General features: G+C 51.8%; 1 protein-coding gene across 1 annotated transcript; it reads left to right on the plus strand.

Annotated features, from left to right (window-relative positions):
* Positions 1 to 2,832: 2,832 nt before the first annotated feature.
* LOC144490153 (chromodomain-helicase-DNA-binding protein 8-like) lies at positions 2,833 to 17,912 on the plus strand (the record flags this gene model as incomplete). The annotated part of the gene is made up of 6 exons (XM_078207960.1): positions 2,833 to 3,222; positions 7,133 to 7,479; positions 12,123 to 12,240; positions 13,546 to 13,707; positions 14,916 to 14,984; positions 17,857 to 17,912. Coding segments are annotated over 6 exons (1,142 nt in total), but the record flags the coding sequence as incomplete, so codon positions are not given.
* Positions 17,913 to 18,276: the final 364 nt, after the last annotated feature.

Below are 18,276 nucleotides of genomic sequence, written 5' to 3' on the forward strand. Positions count from 1 at the left end.
TGGACAGCACGGGGTTAGATACAGAGTAAAGCTCCCTCTACACTGTCCCCCATCAAACACTCCCAGGACAGATACAGCACGGGGTTAGATACAGAGTAAAGCTCCCTCTACACTGTCCCCCATCAAACACTCCCAGGACAGGTACAGCACGGGGTTAGATACAGAGTAAAGATCCCTCTACACTGTCCCCCATCAAACACTCCCAGGACAGGTACAGCACGGGGTTAGATACAGAGTAAAGCTCCCTCTACACTGTCCCCCATCAAACACTCCCAGGACAGGTACAGCACGGGGTTAGATACAGAGTAAAGCTCCCTCTACACTGTCCCCATCAAACACTCCCAGGACAGCTACAGCACGGGGTTAGATACAGAGTAAAGCTCCCTCTGCACTGTCCCCCATCAAACACTCCCAGGACAGGTACCGCACGGGGTTAGATACAGAGTAAAGATCCCTCTGCACTGTCCCCCATCAAACACTCCCAGGACAGGTACAGCACGGGGTTAGATACAGAGTAAAGCTCCCTCTACACTGTCCCCATCAAACACTCCCAGGACAGGTACAGCACAGGGTTAGATACAGAGTAAAGCTCCCTCTACACTGTCCCCCATCAAACACTCCCAGGACAGGGACAGCACGGGGTTAGATACAGAGTAAAGCTCCCTCTGCACTGTCCCCATCAAACACTCCCAGGACAGGTACAGCACGGGGTTAGATACAGAGTAAAGCTCCCTCTACACTGTCCCCCAGCAAACACTCCCAGGACAGGTACAGCACGGGGTTAGATACAGAGTAAAGCTCCCTCTACACTGTCCCCCAGCAAACACTCCCAGGACAGGTACAGCACGGGGTTAGATACAGAGTAAAGCTCCCTCTACACTGTCCCCATCAAACACTCCCAGGACAGGTACAGCACGGGGTTAGATACAGAGTAAAGCTCCCTCTACACTGTCCCCCATCAAACACTCCCAGGACAGGTACAGCACGGAGTTAGATACAGAGTAAAGCTCCCTCTACACTGTCCCCATCAAACACTCCCAGGACAGGTACAGCACGGGGTTAGATACAGAGTAAAGCTCCCTCTACACTGTCCCCCAGCAAACACTCCCAGGACAGGTACAGCACGGGGTTAGATACAGAGTAAAGCTCCATCTACACTGTCCCCATCAAACACTCCCAGGACAGGTACAGCACGGGGTTAGATACAGAGTAAAGCTCCCTCTACACTGTCCCCATCAAACACTCCCAGGACAGGTACAGCACGGGGTTAGATACAGAGTAAAGCTTCCTCTACACTGTCCCCCATCAAACACTCCCAGGACAGGTACAGCACGGGGTTAGATACAGAGTAATGCTCCCTCTACACTGTCCCCATCAAACACACCCAGGACAGGTACAGAACAGGGTTAGATACAGAGTAAAGCTCCCTCTACACTGTCCCCATCAAACACTCCCAGGACAGGTACAGCACGGGGTTAGATACAGAGTAAAGCTCCCTCTACACTGTCCCCCATCAAACACTCCCAGGACAGATACAGCACGGGGTTAGATACAGAGTAAAGCTCCCTCTACACTGTCCCCCATCAAACACTCCCAGGACAGGTACAGCACGGGGTTAGATACAGAGTAAAGATCCCTCTACACTGTCCCCCATCAAACACTCCCAGGACAGGTACAGCACGGGGTTAGATACAGAGTAAAGCTCCCTCTACACTGTCCCCCATCAAACACTCCCAGGACAGGTACAGCACGGGGTTAGATACAGAGTAAAGCTCCCTCTACACTGTCCCCATCAAACACTCCCAGGACAGCTACAGCACGGGGTTAGATACAGAGTAAAGCTCCCTCTGCACTGTCCCCCATCAAACACTCCCAGGACAGGTACAGCACGGGGTTAGATACAGAGTAAAGCTCCCTCTACACTGTCCCCCATCAAACACTCCCAGGACAGGTACCGCACGGGGTTAGATACAGAGTAAAGATCCCTCTGCACTGTCCCCCATCAAACACTCCCAGGACAGGTACAGCACGGGGTTAGATACAGAGTAAAGCTCCCTCTACACTGTCCCCATCAAACACTCCCAGGACAGGTACAGCACGGAGTTAGATACAGAGTAAAGCTCCCTCTACACTGTCCCCATCAAACACTCCCAGGACAGGTACAGCACGGGGTTAGATACAGAGTAAAGCTCCCTCTACACTGTCCCCATCAAACACTCCCAGGACAGGTACAGCACGGAGTTCGATACAGAGTAAAGCTCCCTCTGCACTGTCCCCATCAAACACTCCCAGGACAGGTACAGCACGGGGTTAGATACAGAGTAAAGCTCCCTCTACACTGTCCCCATCAAACACTCCCAGGACAGGTACAGCACGGGGTTAGATACAGAGTAAAGCTCCCTCTACACTGTCCCCATCAAACACTCCCAGGGCAGGTACAGCACGGGGTTAGATACAGAGTAAAGCTCCCTCTACACTGTCCCCATCAAACACTCCCAGGACAGGTACAGCACGGGGTTAGATACAGAGTAAAACTCCCTCTACACTGTCCCCATCAAACACTCCCAGGACAGGTACAGCACGGGGTTAGACACAGAGTGAAGCTCCCTCTACACTGTCCCCCCATCAAACACTCCCAGGACAGGGACAGCACGGGGTTAGATACAGAGTAAAGCTCCCTCTACACTGTCCCCCATCAAACACTCCCAGGAGAGGTACAGCACGGGGTTAGATACAGAGTAAAGCTCCCTCTACACTGTCCCCATCAAACACTCCCAGGACAGATTCGGCTCTCTGCACTGTCTCACACACCTGTCTCTGTTCCTTTTCCAGGGGGATCCCAAGCGGATAACGCTGGTGCTCCAACAGCCGCCGGGGTCTAACCAGTCCGGCCAGCGACACGTGATGATGCGGACCCTCCCCGGCAAGATCCTGATCCAGGGGCAGCAGATCACGGCCCTGGCGCACGGGCAGGCTGGCAAGGGACTGCCAGGCCAGCCCGGCAAGGTGGTGACCATCCAGCTGCAGCTCCAGAACCCACAGCAGAAGCTGCAACCTTGCCAGATGATCCTGCAGCAGCCCGTGACAGTGGCGGCCGGACAGCAGCAGCAAACCCAGCAGCCGCTCCAGACCGTACCCGCCCAGGTGGTCACACAGGCCCAGGGGATCCGGCAGCAGCAGGGTCAACGGCTCACACTACCCCTACAGGTCACCCTACAGCAGGTAATCGGAGCGCAGTGCGGGCAGAGAGGAGAATATAGACATCGACAGCACATCCATTCATAGGGGATCTTAGCCAGAAAATTCCAGTCCGTAACCCGGGTATCTGTTACTGTATATAAACCACCCCGAACCCCTCGATTAGATTCCAGTCTGTAACTCACTCCCGGGTATCTGTTATTCTATATATAAACCACCCCGAACCCCTCGATTAGATTCCAGTCTGTAACTCACTCCCGGGTATCTGTTATTCTATATATAAACCACCCCGAACCCCTCGATTAGATTCCAGTCTGTAACTCACTCCCGGGTATCTGTTACTGTATATAAACCACCCCGAACCCCTCGATTAGATTCCAGTCTGTAACTCACTCCCGGGTATCTGTTATTCTATATATAAACCACCCCGAACCCCTCGATTAGATTCCAGTCTGTAACTCACTCCCGGGTATCTGTTATTCTATATATAAACCACCCCGAACACCTCGATTAGATTCCAGTCTGTAACTCACTCCCGGGTATCTGTTATTCTATATATATAAACCACCCCGAACCCCTCGATTAGATTCCAGTCTGTAACTCACTCCCGGGTATCTGTTATTCTCTATATAAACCACCCTGAACACCTCGATTAGATTCCAGTCTGTAATTCACTCCCGGGTATCTGTTATTCTATATATATAAACCACCCCGAACACCTCGATTAGATTCCAGTCTGTAATTCACTCCCGGGTATCTGTTATTCTATATATATAAACCACCCCGAACCCCTCGATTAGATTCCAGTCTGTAACTCACTCCCGGGTATCTGTTATTCTCTATATAAACCACCCTGAACACCTCGATTAGATTCCAGTCTGTAACTCACTCCCGGGTATCTGTTATTCTATCTATAAACCACCCCGAACCCCTCGGTTAGATTCCAGTCTGTAACTCACTCCCGGGTATCTGTTATTCTATATATAAACCACCCCGAACCCCTCGGTTAGATTCCAGTCTGTAACTCACTCCCGGGTAGCTGTTATTCTATATATAAACCACCCCGAACCCCTCGATTAGATTCCAGTCTGTAACTCACTCCCGGGTATCTGTTATTCTATATATAAACCACCCCGAACCCCTCGATTAGATTCCAGTCTGTAACTCACTCCCGGGTATCTGTTATTCTATATATAAACCACCCCGAACCCCTCGATTAGATTCCAGTCTGTAACTCACTCCCGGGTATCTGTTATTCTATATATAAACCACCCCGAACCCCTCGATTAGATTCCAGTCTGTAACTCACTCCCGGGTATCTGTTATTCTATATATAAACCACCCTGAACCCCTCGATTAGATTCCAGTCTGTAACTCACTCCCGGGTATCTGTTATTCTATATATAAACCACCCCGAACACCTCGATTAGATTCCAGTCTGTAACTCACTCCCGGGTATCTGTTATTCTATATATATAAACCACCCCGAACCCCTCGATTAGATTCCAGTCTGTAACTCACTCCCGGGTATCTGTTATTCTCTATATAAACCACCCTGAACACCTCGATTAGATTCCAGTCTGTAATTCACTCCCGGGTATCTGTTATTCTATATATATAAACCACCCCGAACACCTCGATTAGATTCCAGTCTGTAATTCACTCCCGGGTATCTGTTATTCTATATATATAAACCACCCCGAACCCCTCGATTAGATTCCAGTCTGTAACTCACTCCCGGGTATCTGTTATTCTCTATATAAACCACCCTGAACACCTCGATTAGATTCCAGTCTGTAACTCACTCCCGGGTATCTGTTATTCTATCTATAAACCACCCCGAACCCCTCGGTTAGATTCCAGTCTGTAACTCACTCCCGGGTATCTGTTATTCTATATATAAACCACCCCGAACCCCTCGGTTAGATTCCAGTCTGTAACTCACTCCCGGGTATCTGTTATTCTATATATAAACCACCCCGAACCCCTCGATTAGATTCCAGTCTGTAACTCACTCCCGGGTATCTGTTATTCTATATATAAACCACCCCGAACCCCTCGATTAGATTCCAGTCTGTAACTCACTCCCGGGTATCTGTTATTCTATATATAAACCACCCCGAACCCCTCGATTAGATTCCAGTCTGTAACTCACTCCCGGGTATCTGTTATTCTATATATAAACCACCCCGAACCCCTCGATTAGATTCCAGTCTGTAACTCACTCCCGGGTATCTGTTATTCTATATATAAACCACCCCGAACCCCTCGATTAGATTCCAGTCTGTAACTCACTCCCGGGTATCTGTTATTCTATATATAAACCACCCCGAACCCTCGATTAGATTCCAGTCTGTAACTCACTCCCGGGTATCTGTTATTCTATATAGAAACCACCCCGAACCCCTCGATTAGATTCCAGTCTGTAACTCGCTCCCGGGTATCTGTTACTCTATATATAAACCACCCCGAACACCTCGATTAGATTCCAGTCTGTAACTCACTCCCGGGTATCTGTTATTCTATATATAAACCATCCCGAACCCCTCGATTAGATTCCAGTCTGTAACTCACTCCCGGGTATCTGTTATTCTATATATAAACCACCCCGAACCCCTCGATTAGATTCCAGTCTGTGACTCACTCCCGGGGATCTGTTATTCTATATATAAACCACCCTGAACCCCTCGATTAGATTCCAGTCTGTAACTCACTCCCGGGGATCTGTTATATAAAGCACCCCGAACCCCTCGATTAGATTCCAGTCTGTAACTCACTCCCGGGTATCTGTTATTCTATATATAAACCACCCCGAACCCCTTGATTAGATTCCAGTCTGTAACTCACTCCCGGGTATCTGTTATTCTATATATAAACCACCCCAAACCCCTTCGATTAGATTTCAGTCTGTAATTTACTCCCGGGTATCTGTTATTCTATATCTAAACCACCCCGAACCCCTCGATTAGATTCCAGTCTGTAACTCACTCCCGGGGATCTGTTATTCTATATATAAACCACCCCGAACCCCTCGATTAGATTCCAGTCTGTAACTCCCTCCCGGGTATCTGTTATTCTGTATATAAACCACCCCGAACCCCTCGATTAGATTCCAGTCTGTAACTCACTCCCGGGTATCTGTTATTCTATATATAAACCACCCCGAGCCCCTCGATTAGATTCCAGTCTGTAACTCACTCCCGGGGATCTGTTATTCTATATATAAACCACCCCGAAACCCTCGATTAGATTCCAGTCTGTAACTCACTCCCGGGTATCTGTTATTCTATATATAAACCACCCCGAACCCCTCGATTAGATTCCAGTCTGTAACTCACTCCCGGGTATCTGTTATTCTGTATATAAACCACCCCGAACCCCTCGATTAGATTCCAGTCTGTAACTCACTCCCGGGTATCTGTTATTCTATATATAAACCACCCTGAACCCCTCGATTAGATTCCAGTCTGTAACTCACTCCCGGGGATCTGTTATTCTATATATAAACCACCCCGAAACCCTCGATTAGATTCCAGTCTGTAACTCACTCCCGGGTATCTGTTATTCTATATATAAACAACCCCGAACCCCTCGATTAGATTCCAGTCTGTAACTCACTCCCGGGTATCTGTTATTCTGTATATAAACCACCCCGAACCCCTCGATTAGATTCCAGTCTGTAACTCACTCCCGGGTATCTGTTATTCTATATATAAACCACCCTGAACCCCTCGATCAGATTCCAGTCTGTAACTCACTCCCGGGTATCTGTTATTCTATATATAAACCACCCCGAACCCCTCGATTAGATTCCAGTCTGTAACTCACTCCCGGGTATCTGTTATTCTATATATAAACCACCATGAACCCCTCGATGAGATTCCAGTCTGGGGCTCACTCCTGTCTCAATCTCTCGCTGTGTATTTGTCTGCAGCCAACACACACGCAGATTTCAGGCCCGACGCTCTCCGTGGTGACGGCGCAGGTCACCGGCGTGGCGAGCGACCAGCAGCGCAAGTTGGAGCACCAGAAGAAGCAGGAGAAAGCCAACCGCATCGTGGCGGAAGCCATCGCCCGGGCCAAGGCGCGGGGCGAGCAGAACATCCCACGCGTCCTGGCCCACAACGAGCTGACTGGCAAGACCTCGGGGGTGGAGGGTGAGGAGAAACGCAAGAAGAAGAAGGGCAGCTCCCGCCCCAAGGAGGGCGAAACCAAGAAGTCGCGCTCATCCTCCAAGTCTGGCTCCTCGTCCTCCAAAACCAAGGGCAAATCCAAACCCAGGTTAGTCCCGGCCGCAGAGTTGTCTTTACCTGACGCCCCCTCCTGGTTGCCGAACTGGGCTGTCCCGGAGTGTTGTGCATGCAGGGGGTCGTGGTTTCGCTGTTTGGTCCCTGCACCTCCCACAGAAGTGATGAATGGGAAGAGGAGGAGTGTGCATTTGGATTGGGGGTGGAGAAAGGGAGTGGGTTTGTGTCGTCACTCTGCCGCGTTCAGCCTCTGACTCTCCCATCGACGACCATCTCACAAATCCCCAAAATCTCCCATCGAAGACCCACCCGCTAATCCCCTAACTCTCCCATCGAAGACCCTCCCTCTAATCCCCTTACACTCCATCGAAGACCCTCCCTCTAATCCCCAAACTCACCCATCGAAGACCATCCCTCTAATCCCCTAACTCACCCATCGAAAACCATCCCTCTAATCCCCTAACTCACCCATCGAAAATCATCCCTCTAATCCCCTAACTCTCCCATCGAAGACCATCCCTCTAATCCCCTAACTCTCCATCAAAGACCATCCCTCTAATCCCCTAACTCTCCATCAAAGACCATCCCTCTAATCCCCTAACTCTCCATCAAAGACCATCCCTCTAATCCCCTAACTCTCCATCAAAGACCATCCCTCTAATCCCCTAACTTTCTCATCGAAGACCATATCTCTAATCCCCTAACTCTCCCATCGAAGACCATCCCTCTAATCCCCTAACTCTCCCATCGAAGACCCTCCCTCTAATCCCCTAACTCTCCCATCGAAGACCCTCCCTCTAATCCCCTAACTCTCCCATCGAAGACCATCCCTCTAATCCCCTAACTCTCCCATCGAAGATCCTCCCTCTAATCCCCTAACTCTCCCATCGAAGACCCTCCCTCTAATCCCCTAACTCTCCCATCGAAGACCATCCCTCTAATCCCCTAACTCTCCCATTGAAGACCATCCCTCTAATCCCCTAACTCTCCCATCGAAGACCCTCCCTCTAATCCCCTACCTCTCCCATCGAAGACCATCCCTCTAATCCCCTAACTCTCCTATCGAAGACCCTCCCTCTAATCCCCTACCTCTCCCATCGAAGACCATCCCTCTAATCCCCTAACTCTCCATCGAAGACCATCCCTCTAATCCCCTAACTCTCCATCGAAGACCCTCCCTCTAATCCCCTAACTCTCCCATCGAAGACCCTCCCTCTAATCCCCTAACTCTCCCATCGAAGACCCTCCCTCTAATCCCCTAACTCTCCCATCGAAGACCATCCCTCTAATCCCCTAACTCTCCATCGAAGACCATCCCTCTAATCCCCTAACTCTCCCATCGAAGACCCTCCCTCTAATCCCCTAACTCTCCCATCGAAGACCCTCCCTCTAAACCCCTAACTCTCCCATCGAAGACCCTCCCTCTAATCCCCTAACTCTCCCATCGAAGACCATCCCTCTAATCCCCTAACTCTCCATCGAAGACCATCCCTCTAATCCCCTAACTCTCCCATTGAAGACCATCCCTCTAATCCCCTAACTCTCCATCGAAGACCATCTCTCTAATCCCCTAACTCTCCCGTCGAAGACCGTCCCTCTAATCCCCTAACTCTCCCGTCAAAGACCGTCCCTCTAATCCCCTAACTCTCCCATTGAAGACCATCCCTCTAATCCCCTAACTCTCCCATCGAAGACCCTCCCTCTAATCTCCTAACTCTCCCATCGAAGACCATCCCTCTCATCCCCTAACTCTCCCATCGAAGACCCTCCCTCTAATCCCCTACCTCTCCCATCGAAGACCATCCCTCTAATCCCCTAACTCTCCCATTGAAGACCATCCCTCTAATCCCCTAACTCTCCCATCGAAGACCCTCCCTCTAATCCCCTACCTCTCCCATCGAAGACCATCCCTCTAATCCCCTAACTCTCCATCGAAGACCATCCCTCTAATCCCCTAACTCTCCATCGAAGACCCTCCCTCTAATCCCCTAACTCTCCCATCGAAGACCATCCCTCTAATCCCCTAACTCTCCCATCGAAGACCATCCCTCTAATCCCCTAACTCTCCCATCGAAGACCATCCCTCTAATCCCCTAACTCTCCCATCGAAGACCATCCCTCTAATGCCCTAACTCTCCCATCGAAGACCATCCCTCTCATCCCCTAACTCTCCCATCGAAGACCATCCCTCTAATCCCCTAACTCTCCCATTGAAGACCATCCCTCTAATCCCCTAACTCTCCCATCGAAGACCCTCCCTCTAATCCCCTACCTCTCCCATCGAAGACCATCCCTCTAATCCCCTAACTCTCCATCGAAGACCCTCCCTCTAATCCCCTAACTCTCCCATCGAAGACCATCCCTCTAATCCCCTAACTCTCCCATTGAAGACCATCCCTCTAATCCCCTAACTCTCCCATCGAAGACCCTCCCTCTAATCCCCTACCTCTCCCATCGAAGACCATCCCTCTAATCCCCTAACTCTCCATCGAAGACCCTCCCTCTAATCCCCTAACTCTCCCATCGAAGACCATCCCTCTAATCCCCTAACTCTCCCATCGAAGACCATCCCTCTAATCCCCTAACTCTCCATCGAAGACCATCCCTCTAATCCCCTAACTCTCCATCGAAGACCCTCCCTCTAATCCCCTAACTCTCCCATCGAAGACCATCCCTCTAATCCCCTAACTCTCCCATTGAAGACCATCCCTCTAATCCCCTAACTCTCCCATCGAAGACCCTCCCTCTAATCCCCTACCTCTCCCATCGAAGACCATCCCTCTAATCCCCTAACTCTCCATCGAAGACCCTCCCTCTAATCCCCTAACTCTCCCATCGAAGACCATCCCTCTAATCCCCTAACTCTCCCATCGAAGACCATCCCTCTAATCCCCTAACTCTCCATCGAAGACCATCCCTCTAATCCCCTAACTCTCCCATCGAAGACCCCCCCTCTAATCCCTAACTCTCCATCGAAGACCCTCCCTCTAATCCTCTATCTCTCCCATCGAAGACCATCCCTCTAATCCCCTACCTCTCCCATCGAAGACCATCCCTCTAATCCCCTAACTCTCCCATTGAAGACCATCCCTCTAATCCCCTAACTCTCCCATCGAAGACCATCCCTCTAATCCCCTAACTCTCCATCGAAGACCATCCCTCTAATCCCCTAACTCTCCATCGAAGACCCTCCCTCTAATCCCCTAACTCTCCCATCGAAGACCATCTCTCTAATCCCCTAACTCTCCCATCGAAGACCATCCCTCTAATCCTCTAACTCTCCATCGAAGACCATCTCTCTAATCCCCTAACTCTCCCATCGAAGACCCTCCCTCTAATCCCCTAACTCTCCCATCGAAGACCATCCCTCTAATCCCCTAACTCTCCCGTCGAAGACCCTCCCTCTAATCCCCTAACTCTCCCATCGAAGACCCTCCCTCTAATCCCCTAACTCTCCATCGAAGACCATCCCTCTAATCCCCTAACTCTCCATCGAAGACCATCCCTCTAATCCCCTAACTCTCCCATCGAAGACCATGTCTCTAATCTCCTAACTCTCCATCGAAGACCCTCCCTCTAATCACCTAACTCTCCCATTGAAGACCATCCCTCTAGTCCCCTAACTCTCCATCGAAGACCATCCCTCTAGTCCCCTAACTCTCCATCGAAGACCATCCCTCTAATCCCCTAACTCTCCCATCGAAGACCATCCCTCTAATCCCCTAACTCTCCATCGAAGACCATCCCTCTAATCCCCTAACTCTCCCATCGAAGACCATCCCTCTAATCCCCTAACTCTCCCATCGAAGACCCTCCCTCTAATCCCCTAACTCTCCCATCGAAGACCCTCCCTCTAATCCCCTAACTCTCCCATCGAAGACCATCTCTCTAATCCCCTAACTCTCCCATCGAAGACCATCCCTCTAATCCCCTAACTTTCTCATCGAAGACCATATCTCTCATCCCCTAACTCTCCATCGAAGACCATCCCTCTAATCCCCTAACTCTCCCATCGAAGACCAACCCTCTAATCCCCTAACTCTCCCATCGAAGACCATCCCTCGAATCCCCTAACTCTCCCATCGAAGACCCTCCCTCTAATCCCCTACCTCTCCCATCGAAGACCCTCCCTCTAATCCCCTAACTCTCCATCGAAGACCATCCCTCTAATCCCCTAACTCTCCCATCGAAGACCCTCCCTCTAATCCACGCCTCCACTCGTTGAGGTGTGTCAGGCTCAGAATCTGACAGGCCCTCCACTGGCCGTGAGTTGCTTTGTCTCCCGGCTCCTCCACTGGCCGTGAGTTGCTTTGTCTCCCGGCTCCTCCACTGGCCGTGAGTTGCTTTGTCTCCCGGCTCCTCCACTGGCCGTGAGTTGCTTTGTCTCCCGGCTCCTCCACTGGCCGTGAGTTGCTTTGTCTCCCGGCTCCTCCACTGGCCGTGAGTTGCTTTGTCTCCCGGCTCCTCCACTGGCCGTGAGTTGCTTTGTCTCCTGGCTCCTCGTGGCCTGAGCGGTTGGGGAAGGGGGGATTCCAAAACCCCCCCAGGTCCAGGTGGGACCTCGTGCTGCACGGAACCTAACCCTTGACAGTCGCGGCAGGGTGCGCGCGGGTTAGCTCGGGAGATGGGCGTAGAACGAGGAGAGCTTTCACTCAATTGTCCGCCTGTCCCGCTCAGCACCATCACGCCGGTCATTGGGAAGAAGAGGAAGAAGATGGGATCGTCGGAGGAAAATTCTGATGCTGAGCGTTCCCCGGCGCAGTCCTCCAAGGATGATGATGAAAGTGCCACTCAGGTGGGTGTGAAGGTGGGAGCAGTGACGTCCCTCAATTAGATTCCAGCTCATCAGTGCTGGGTCCACTGTTATTTGTCATTTATATTAATGATTTGGATGAGAATATAGGGGGCATGGTTAGTAAGTTTGCAGATGACACCAAGATTGGTGGCATAGTGGACAGTGAAGAAGGTTATCTTGGATTGCAACGGGATCTTGATCAATTGGGCCAGTGGGCTGACGAATGGCAGATGGAGTTTAATTTAGACCAATGCGAGGTGATGCATTTTGGTAGATTGAACCAGGGCAGGACTTACTCAGTTAATGGTCGGGCGTTGGGGAGAGTTACAGAACAAAGAGATCTCGGGGTACATGTTCATAGCTCCTTGAAAGTGGAGTCACAGGTGGGCAGAGCGGTGAAGAAGGCATTCGGCATGCTTGGTTTCATCGGTCAGAACATTGAATACAGGAGTTGGGACGTCTTGTTGAAGTTGTACAAGATATTGGTAAGGCCACACTTGGAATAATGTGTACGGTTCTGGTCACCCGATTATAGAAAGGATCTTATTAAACCAGAGAGAATGCTGAAAAGATTTACTAGGATGCTACCGGGACTTGATGGTTTGAGTTATAAGGAGAGGCTGGATAGACATAGAACAGTACAGCACAGAACAGGCCCTTCGGCCCACGATGTTGTGCCGAGCTTTATCTGAAACCAAGATCAAGCTATAATACTCCCTATCATCCTGGTGTGCTCCATGTGCCTATCCAATAACCGCTTAAATGTTCCTAAAGTGTCTGACTCCACTATCACTGCAGGCAGTCCATTCCACACCCCAACCACAGGGTTGGGGTGTGGAACTGGGACTTTTTTCTCTGGAGCGTAGGAGGCTGAGGGGTGATCTTATAGAGGTCTATAAAATAATGAGGGGCACAGATCAGCTAGATAGTCAATATCTTTTCCCAAAGGTAGGGGAATCTAAAACTAGAGGGCACAGGTTTGAGGGGAGAGATACAAAAGGGTCCAGAGGGGCAATTTTGTTCACACAGAGGGTGGTGAGTGTCTGGAACGAGCTGCCAGAGGTAGTAGTAAAGACGGGTCCAATTTTGTCTTTTAAAAAGCCTTTAGACAGTTACATGGGTACGACGGGTATAGAGGGATATGGGCCAAACGCGGGCAATTGGGACTAGCTTACGGGTTTTTTTTAAAAATGGCGGCATGGACAAGTTGGGTCGAAGGGCCTGTTTCCATGCTGTAAACCTCTCTGACTCTGTCACGCTCGCGTGCACCCTCCTCCAGTGCTGGACCTTTCATCTTTGTTTCAGAAGAGGCGTTCCAATAGACAGGTGAAGAGGAAGAAATACACGGAGGATCTGGACCTGAAGATCACGGACGATGAAGATGAAGAGGTGGATGTTACGGGCCCCGTCAAAATCCCAGCCATTGTCGACGTGGACGCCAGCCTGCAGACCATGCAGCTCTTTGTGGTGAGTGTGGTCAGGCCTCCTGAGAGGTGGGCTTCCTGGTGGTCTACCCTCTTCAAAGAGGGGTTTAACATGTCAGAGATTCAAAGGTGAGGTGCACAGACTGGAACGATGCACGGCTGGTCAGTTGGTGCTCGCCCCCAAGTTTGATTTGATTTATTATTGTCATGTTAACATACAGTGAAAAGTATTGTTTCTTGCGCGCGATACAGACCAAGCATACCATTCATAGAGAAGGAAAGGAGAGGGTGCAGAATGTCGTTTTACAGTCATAGCTAGGGTGTAGAGAAAGATCAACTTAGTGCGAGGTCGGTCCATTCAAAAGTCTTGACAGCAACAGGGAAGAAACTGTCCTTGCGTCATTTGGTACGTGACTTCAGACTTTTGTATCTTTTTCCCGACGGAAGAAGGTGGAAGAGAGAATGTCCGGGGTGCGTGGGGGGGGGTCCTTAATTATGCTGCTGCTTTCCCCCGAGGCAGCGGGAAGTGTAGACAGAGTCAATGGATGGGAGGCTGGTTTGCGTGATGGATTGGGCTACATTCACGACCCTTTTGTAGTTCCTTGCGGTCTTGGGCAGAGCAGGAGCCATACCAAGCTGTGATACAACCAGAAAGAATGCTTTCTATGGAGCATCTGTAAAAGTTGGTGAGAATCGTAGCTGACATGTCAAATTTCCTTCGTCTTCTGAGAAAGTAGAGGCGTTGGTGGGGCTTTCTTAACTATAGTGTCGGCATGGGGGGGGACCAGGACAGGTTGTTGGTGATCTGGACACCCAAAAACTGACCAGAAGTGACTAACCAGACCAACCCAGCCCTGCACTGCTCACATCCCACCCCAGAGGGAGTGTAATTCTTCCTTCCATGGCCCCACACATCCGGGGGTGGCACAGCGGATTAGCAAGGCTGCAGCGCCAGGAACCTGATTTCGACCCAGTTTGGGTCACTGTCTGTGTGGACTCTGCACATTCTCCTCGTCTCTGCGTGAGTTTCCTCCGGGTGCTCCGGTTTCCTCCCACACTCCAAAGATGTGTAGGTTTGGCTGTGATAAATTGCCCCATAGTGTCCAAAGATGTGCAGGTTAGGTGGATTGGCCATGCTAAATTGTCCCCTTAGTGTCAAGGGGACTAGCAGGGCAAATACGTGGGGTTATTGGGATAGAATATTGGTAATTGGAATTGCATCTTAAGGCCTGTCTCCACCCTTTTTTACAGGAAAATCCCAGCGAAGAGGATGCCGCGATCGTGGATAAGGTACTGTCGTTCAGACTGACTAAGAAAGAGGTAGGTGTGTCTCATCTCCAAGGGTCTTGAGGTTGGGAGGGGGTTTGGGGGGGGGGGGGGGGGCGGAGCGGGGAAGGCGCATTTTGGAGCAAGGTGGCTGAGGTGGATAGGTGGAGGCCATTCACCCCACCACTCCCGTGCTGCTTGTGGTACAGCTCTCCGTTAAGTCCCACTCCTGTTTTCCATTATACAAAGGTAATTGTTTAAATGGTAAAAAAATTGCAGCATGCTGCTGTGCAGAGGGACCTGGGTGTCCTTGTGCAGGAATCTCAAGGAGTTGGTTTGCAGGTGCAGCAGGGAATTAAGAAGGCAAATGGAATTTTGTCCTTCATTGCGAGAGGGATGGAGTTTAAAAACAGCGAGGTTATGTTGCAGCTGTATAAGGTGCTGGTGAGGCCACACCTGGAGTACTGTGTACAGTTTTGGTCTCCTTACTTGAGAAAGGATATACTGGCACTGGAGGGGGTGCAGAGGAGATTCACTAGGTTGATTCCGGAGTTGAGAGGGTTGGCTTATGAGGAGAGATTGAGTAGACTGGGACTATACTCATTGGAATTCGGAAGAATGAGGGGGGGAGATCTTATAGAAACATATCGGATTATGAAGGGAATAGATAAGATAGAAGCAGGGAAGTTGTTTCCACTGGCGGGTGAAACTAGAACTAGGGGGCATAGCCTCAAAATAAGGGGGAGCAGATTTCGGACTGAGTTGAGGAGGAACTTCTTCACACAAAGGGTTGTGAATCTGTGGAATTCCCTGCCCAGTTGAGGCTCCCTCATTGAATGTTTTTAAGGCAAGGATAGATAGATTTTTGAACGGTAAAGGAATTGAGGGTTATGGTGAGCGGGCGGGTAAGTGGAGCTGAGTCCACAAAAAGATCAGCCATGATCTAACGGCATTGTGGGTCAACCCACAGCACATGGACTGCAGCGATTCAAGATGGCGGCTCACCACCACCTTCTCCAGGGCAACTAGGGATGGGCAATAAATTCTGACCCAGCCAGCGACGTCATGTCCCAAGAATGAATTTTTTAAAAATTAAAAAGTCACTCTGCACTGGCTAGAGGAGTGATAAAGATTCAATCCCTCCACCACCGATGCGCAGCGACAGCCGTGTGTACCATCTACCAGATGCACCACAGCGACTCGCCGAGGCTCCTTCAACAGCACCTTCCAAACCCGCAACAAAGAACAGCAAAGAAAATTCCAGCACAGGAACAGGCCCTTCGGCCCTCCGAGTCTGCACCCACCATGTTGCCCCCGACTGAACTAAAACCCCCTACCCTTCCGGGGACCATATCCCTCTATTCCCACCTCGAAGGACAGGGGGGGGGGGCAGCAGATACCTGGGGGACCACCACCACCTGGAGATTCCCCCTCCGAGTCACTCTCCATCCCCGACTTGGAAATATATCGGCCGTTCCTTCGCTGTGGCTGGGGCCGAAACCCCGGAACTCCCTCCCGAACATCACTGTGGGCGGACCTGCACCACGCGGGTCTGCGGCGGGTTCAAGATGGCGGCTCACCTACCACCTTCTCAAGGGGGCAATTAGGGAACGGGTGATAAATACTGGGCCCAGCCAGCGACGCCCACATCCCGTGAATCGAGTGGCATTAACAAGCCGGCATCTCCTCAGCCTGGCCTTGCTGGCGATGGAGTGAGCTGGGGAGGGCTGGCGATGCAGTGAGCTGGGGAGGGCTGGGCGATGGAGTGAGCTGGGGAGGGCTGGGCGATGGAGTGAGCTGGGGAGGGCTGGGCGATGGAGTGAGCTGGGGAGGGCTGGGCGATGGAGTGAGCTGGGGAGGGCTGGCGATGGAGTGAGCTGGGGAGGGCTGGGCGATGGAGTGAGCTGGGGAGGGCTGGCGATGGAGTGAGCTGGGGAGGGCTGGCGATGGAGTGAGCTGGGGGGGGCTGGCGATGGAGTGAGCTGGGGAGGGCTGGGCGATGGAGTGAGCTGGGGAGGGCTGGGCGATGGAGTGAGCTGGGGAGGGCTGGCGATGGAGTGAGCTGGGGAGGGCTGGCGATGGAGTGAGCTGGGGAGGGCTGGCGATGGAGTGAGCTGGGGAGGGCTGGCGATGGAGTGAGCTGGGGAGGGCTGGCGATGGAGTGAGCTGGGGAGGGCTGGCGATGGAGTGAGCTGGGGAGGGCTGGCGATGGAGTGAGCTGGGGAGGGCTGGCGATGGAGTGAGCTGGGGAGGGCTGGGCGATGGAGTGAGCTGGGGAGGGCTGGCGATGGAGTGAGCTGGGGAGGGCTGGCGATGGAGTGAGCTGGGGAGAGCTGGCGATGGAGTGGGCTGGGCGATGGAGTGAGCTGGGGAGGGCTGGGCGATGGAGTGAGCTGGGGAGGGCTGGCGATGGAGTGAGCTGGGGAGGGCTGGCGATGGAGTGAGCTGGGGAGGGCTGGCGATGGAGTGAGCTGGGGAGGGCTGGGCGATGGAGTGAGCTGGGGAGGGCTGGCGATGGAGTGAGCTGGGGAGGGCTGGCGATGGAGTGAGCTGGGGAGGGCTGGGCGATGGAGTGAGCTGGGGAGGGCTGGCGATGGAGTGAGCTGGGGAGGGCTGGCGATGCAGTGAGCTGGGGAGGGCTGGCGATGGAGTGAGCTGGGGAGGGCTGCGCTGGTTATTCTGCTGCATTGTCAGCCTCCTCTGCTTCCAGACCATCAAAATTAATCATCCATCGCAGGATCGGGTCGTTTGAAGCTCGGTTGTATATTTTTAACTTTCTGTCTGTGGGGAAGGAGTTTCCGATGTTACCGGACGGTCTGTATCGACCATCCTCCCCCTCCCTGCTCCTGTCTCAGTCTCCCCTTCACTCCTGGTCACAGGCGACTGCACTGTTGTCTCTAACCCTGTTTAACTCTCTGTCCCACAGATGTACCCCGGGCAGTACATGGATGTGGAGGAGTTCTATGTCAAATACAAAAACTAGTAAGACACACTCAGCTCGCGCTCTCTCTCTCTCTGTTTCTCTCTCTCTGTCTCTGTCTCTCTCCCTCTCCTCCTCCTCACTCTCTCCCTCTCTCTCTCTCTGTCTCTCTCTCTGTTCTTCTCTTCTCTCTCCTCTCTCTCTCTCTCAATCTCCCTCTCCTCCTCTCTCTCTCTCTCCCTCTCCTCCTCCTCACTCTCTCCCTCTCTCACTCTCTCCCTCTCCCCCTCCTCCTCCTCCTCCTCCTCTCTCCTCTCTCTCTCTCTCCTCTCTCTCCTCCCTCTCCCTCTCCCTCTCCTCCTCTCTCTCTCTCTCCTCTCTCTGCTCCTCTCTCTCTCCCTCTCCTCCTCTCTCTCTCTCTCTCTC

Source organism: Mustelus asterias, unplaced genomic scaffold, assembly GCF_964213995.1.
Source record: "Mustelus asterias unplaced genomic scaffold, sMusAst1.hap1.1 HAP1_SCAFFOLD_2949, whole genome shotgun sequence".
Lineage (NCBI taxonomy): Eukaryota > Metazoa > Chordata > Chondrichthyes > Carcharhiniformes > Triakidae > Mustelus > Mustelus asterias.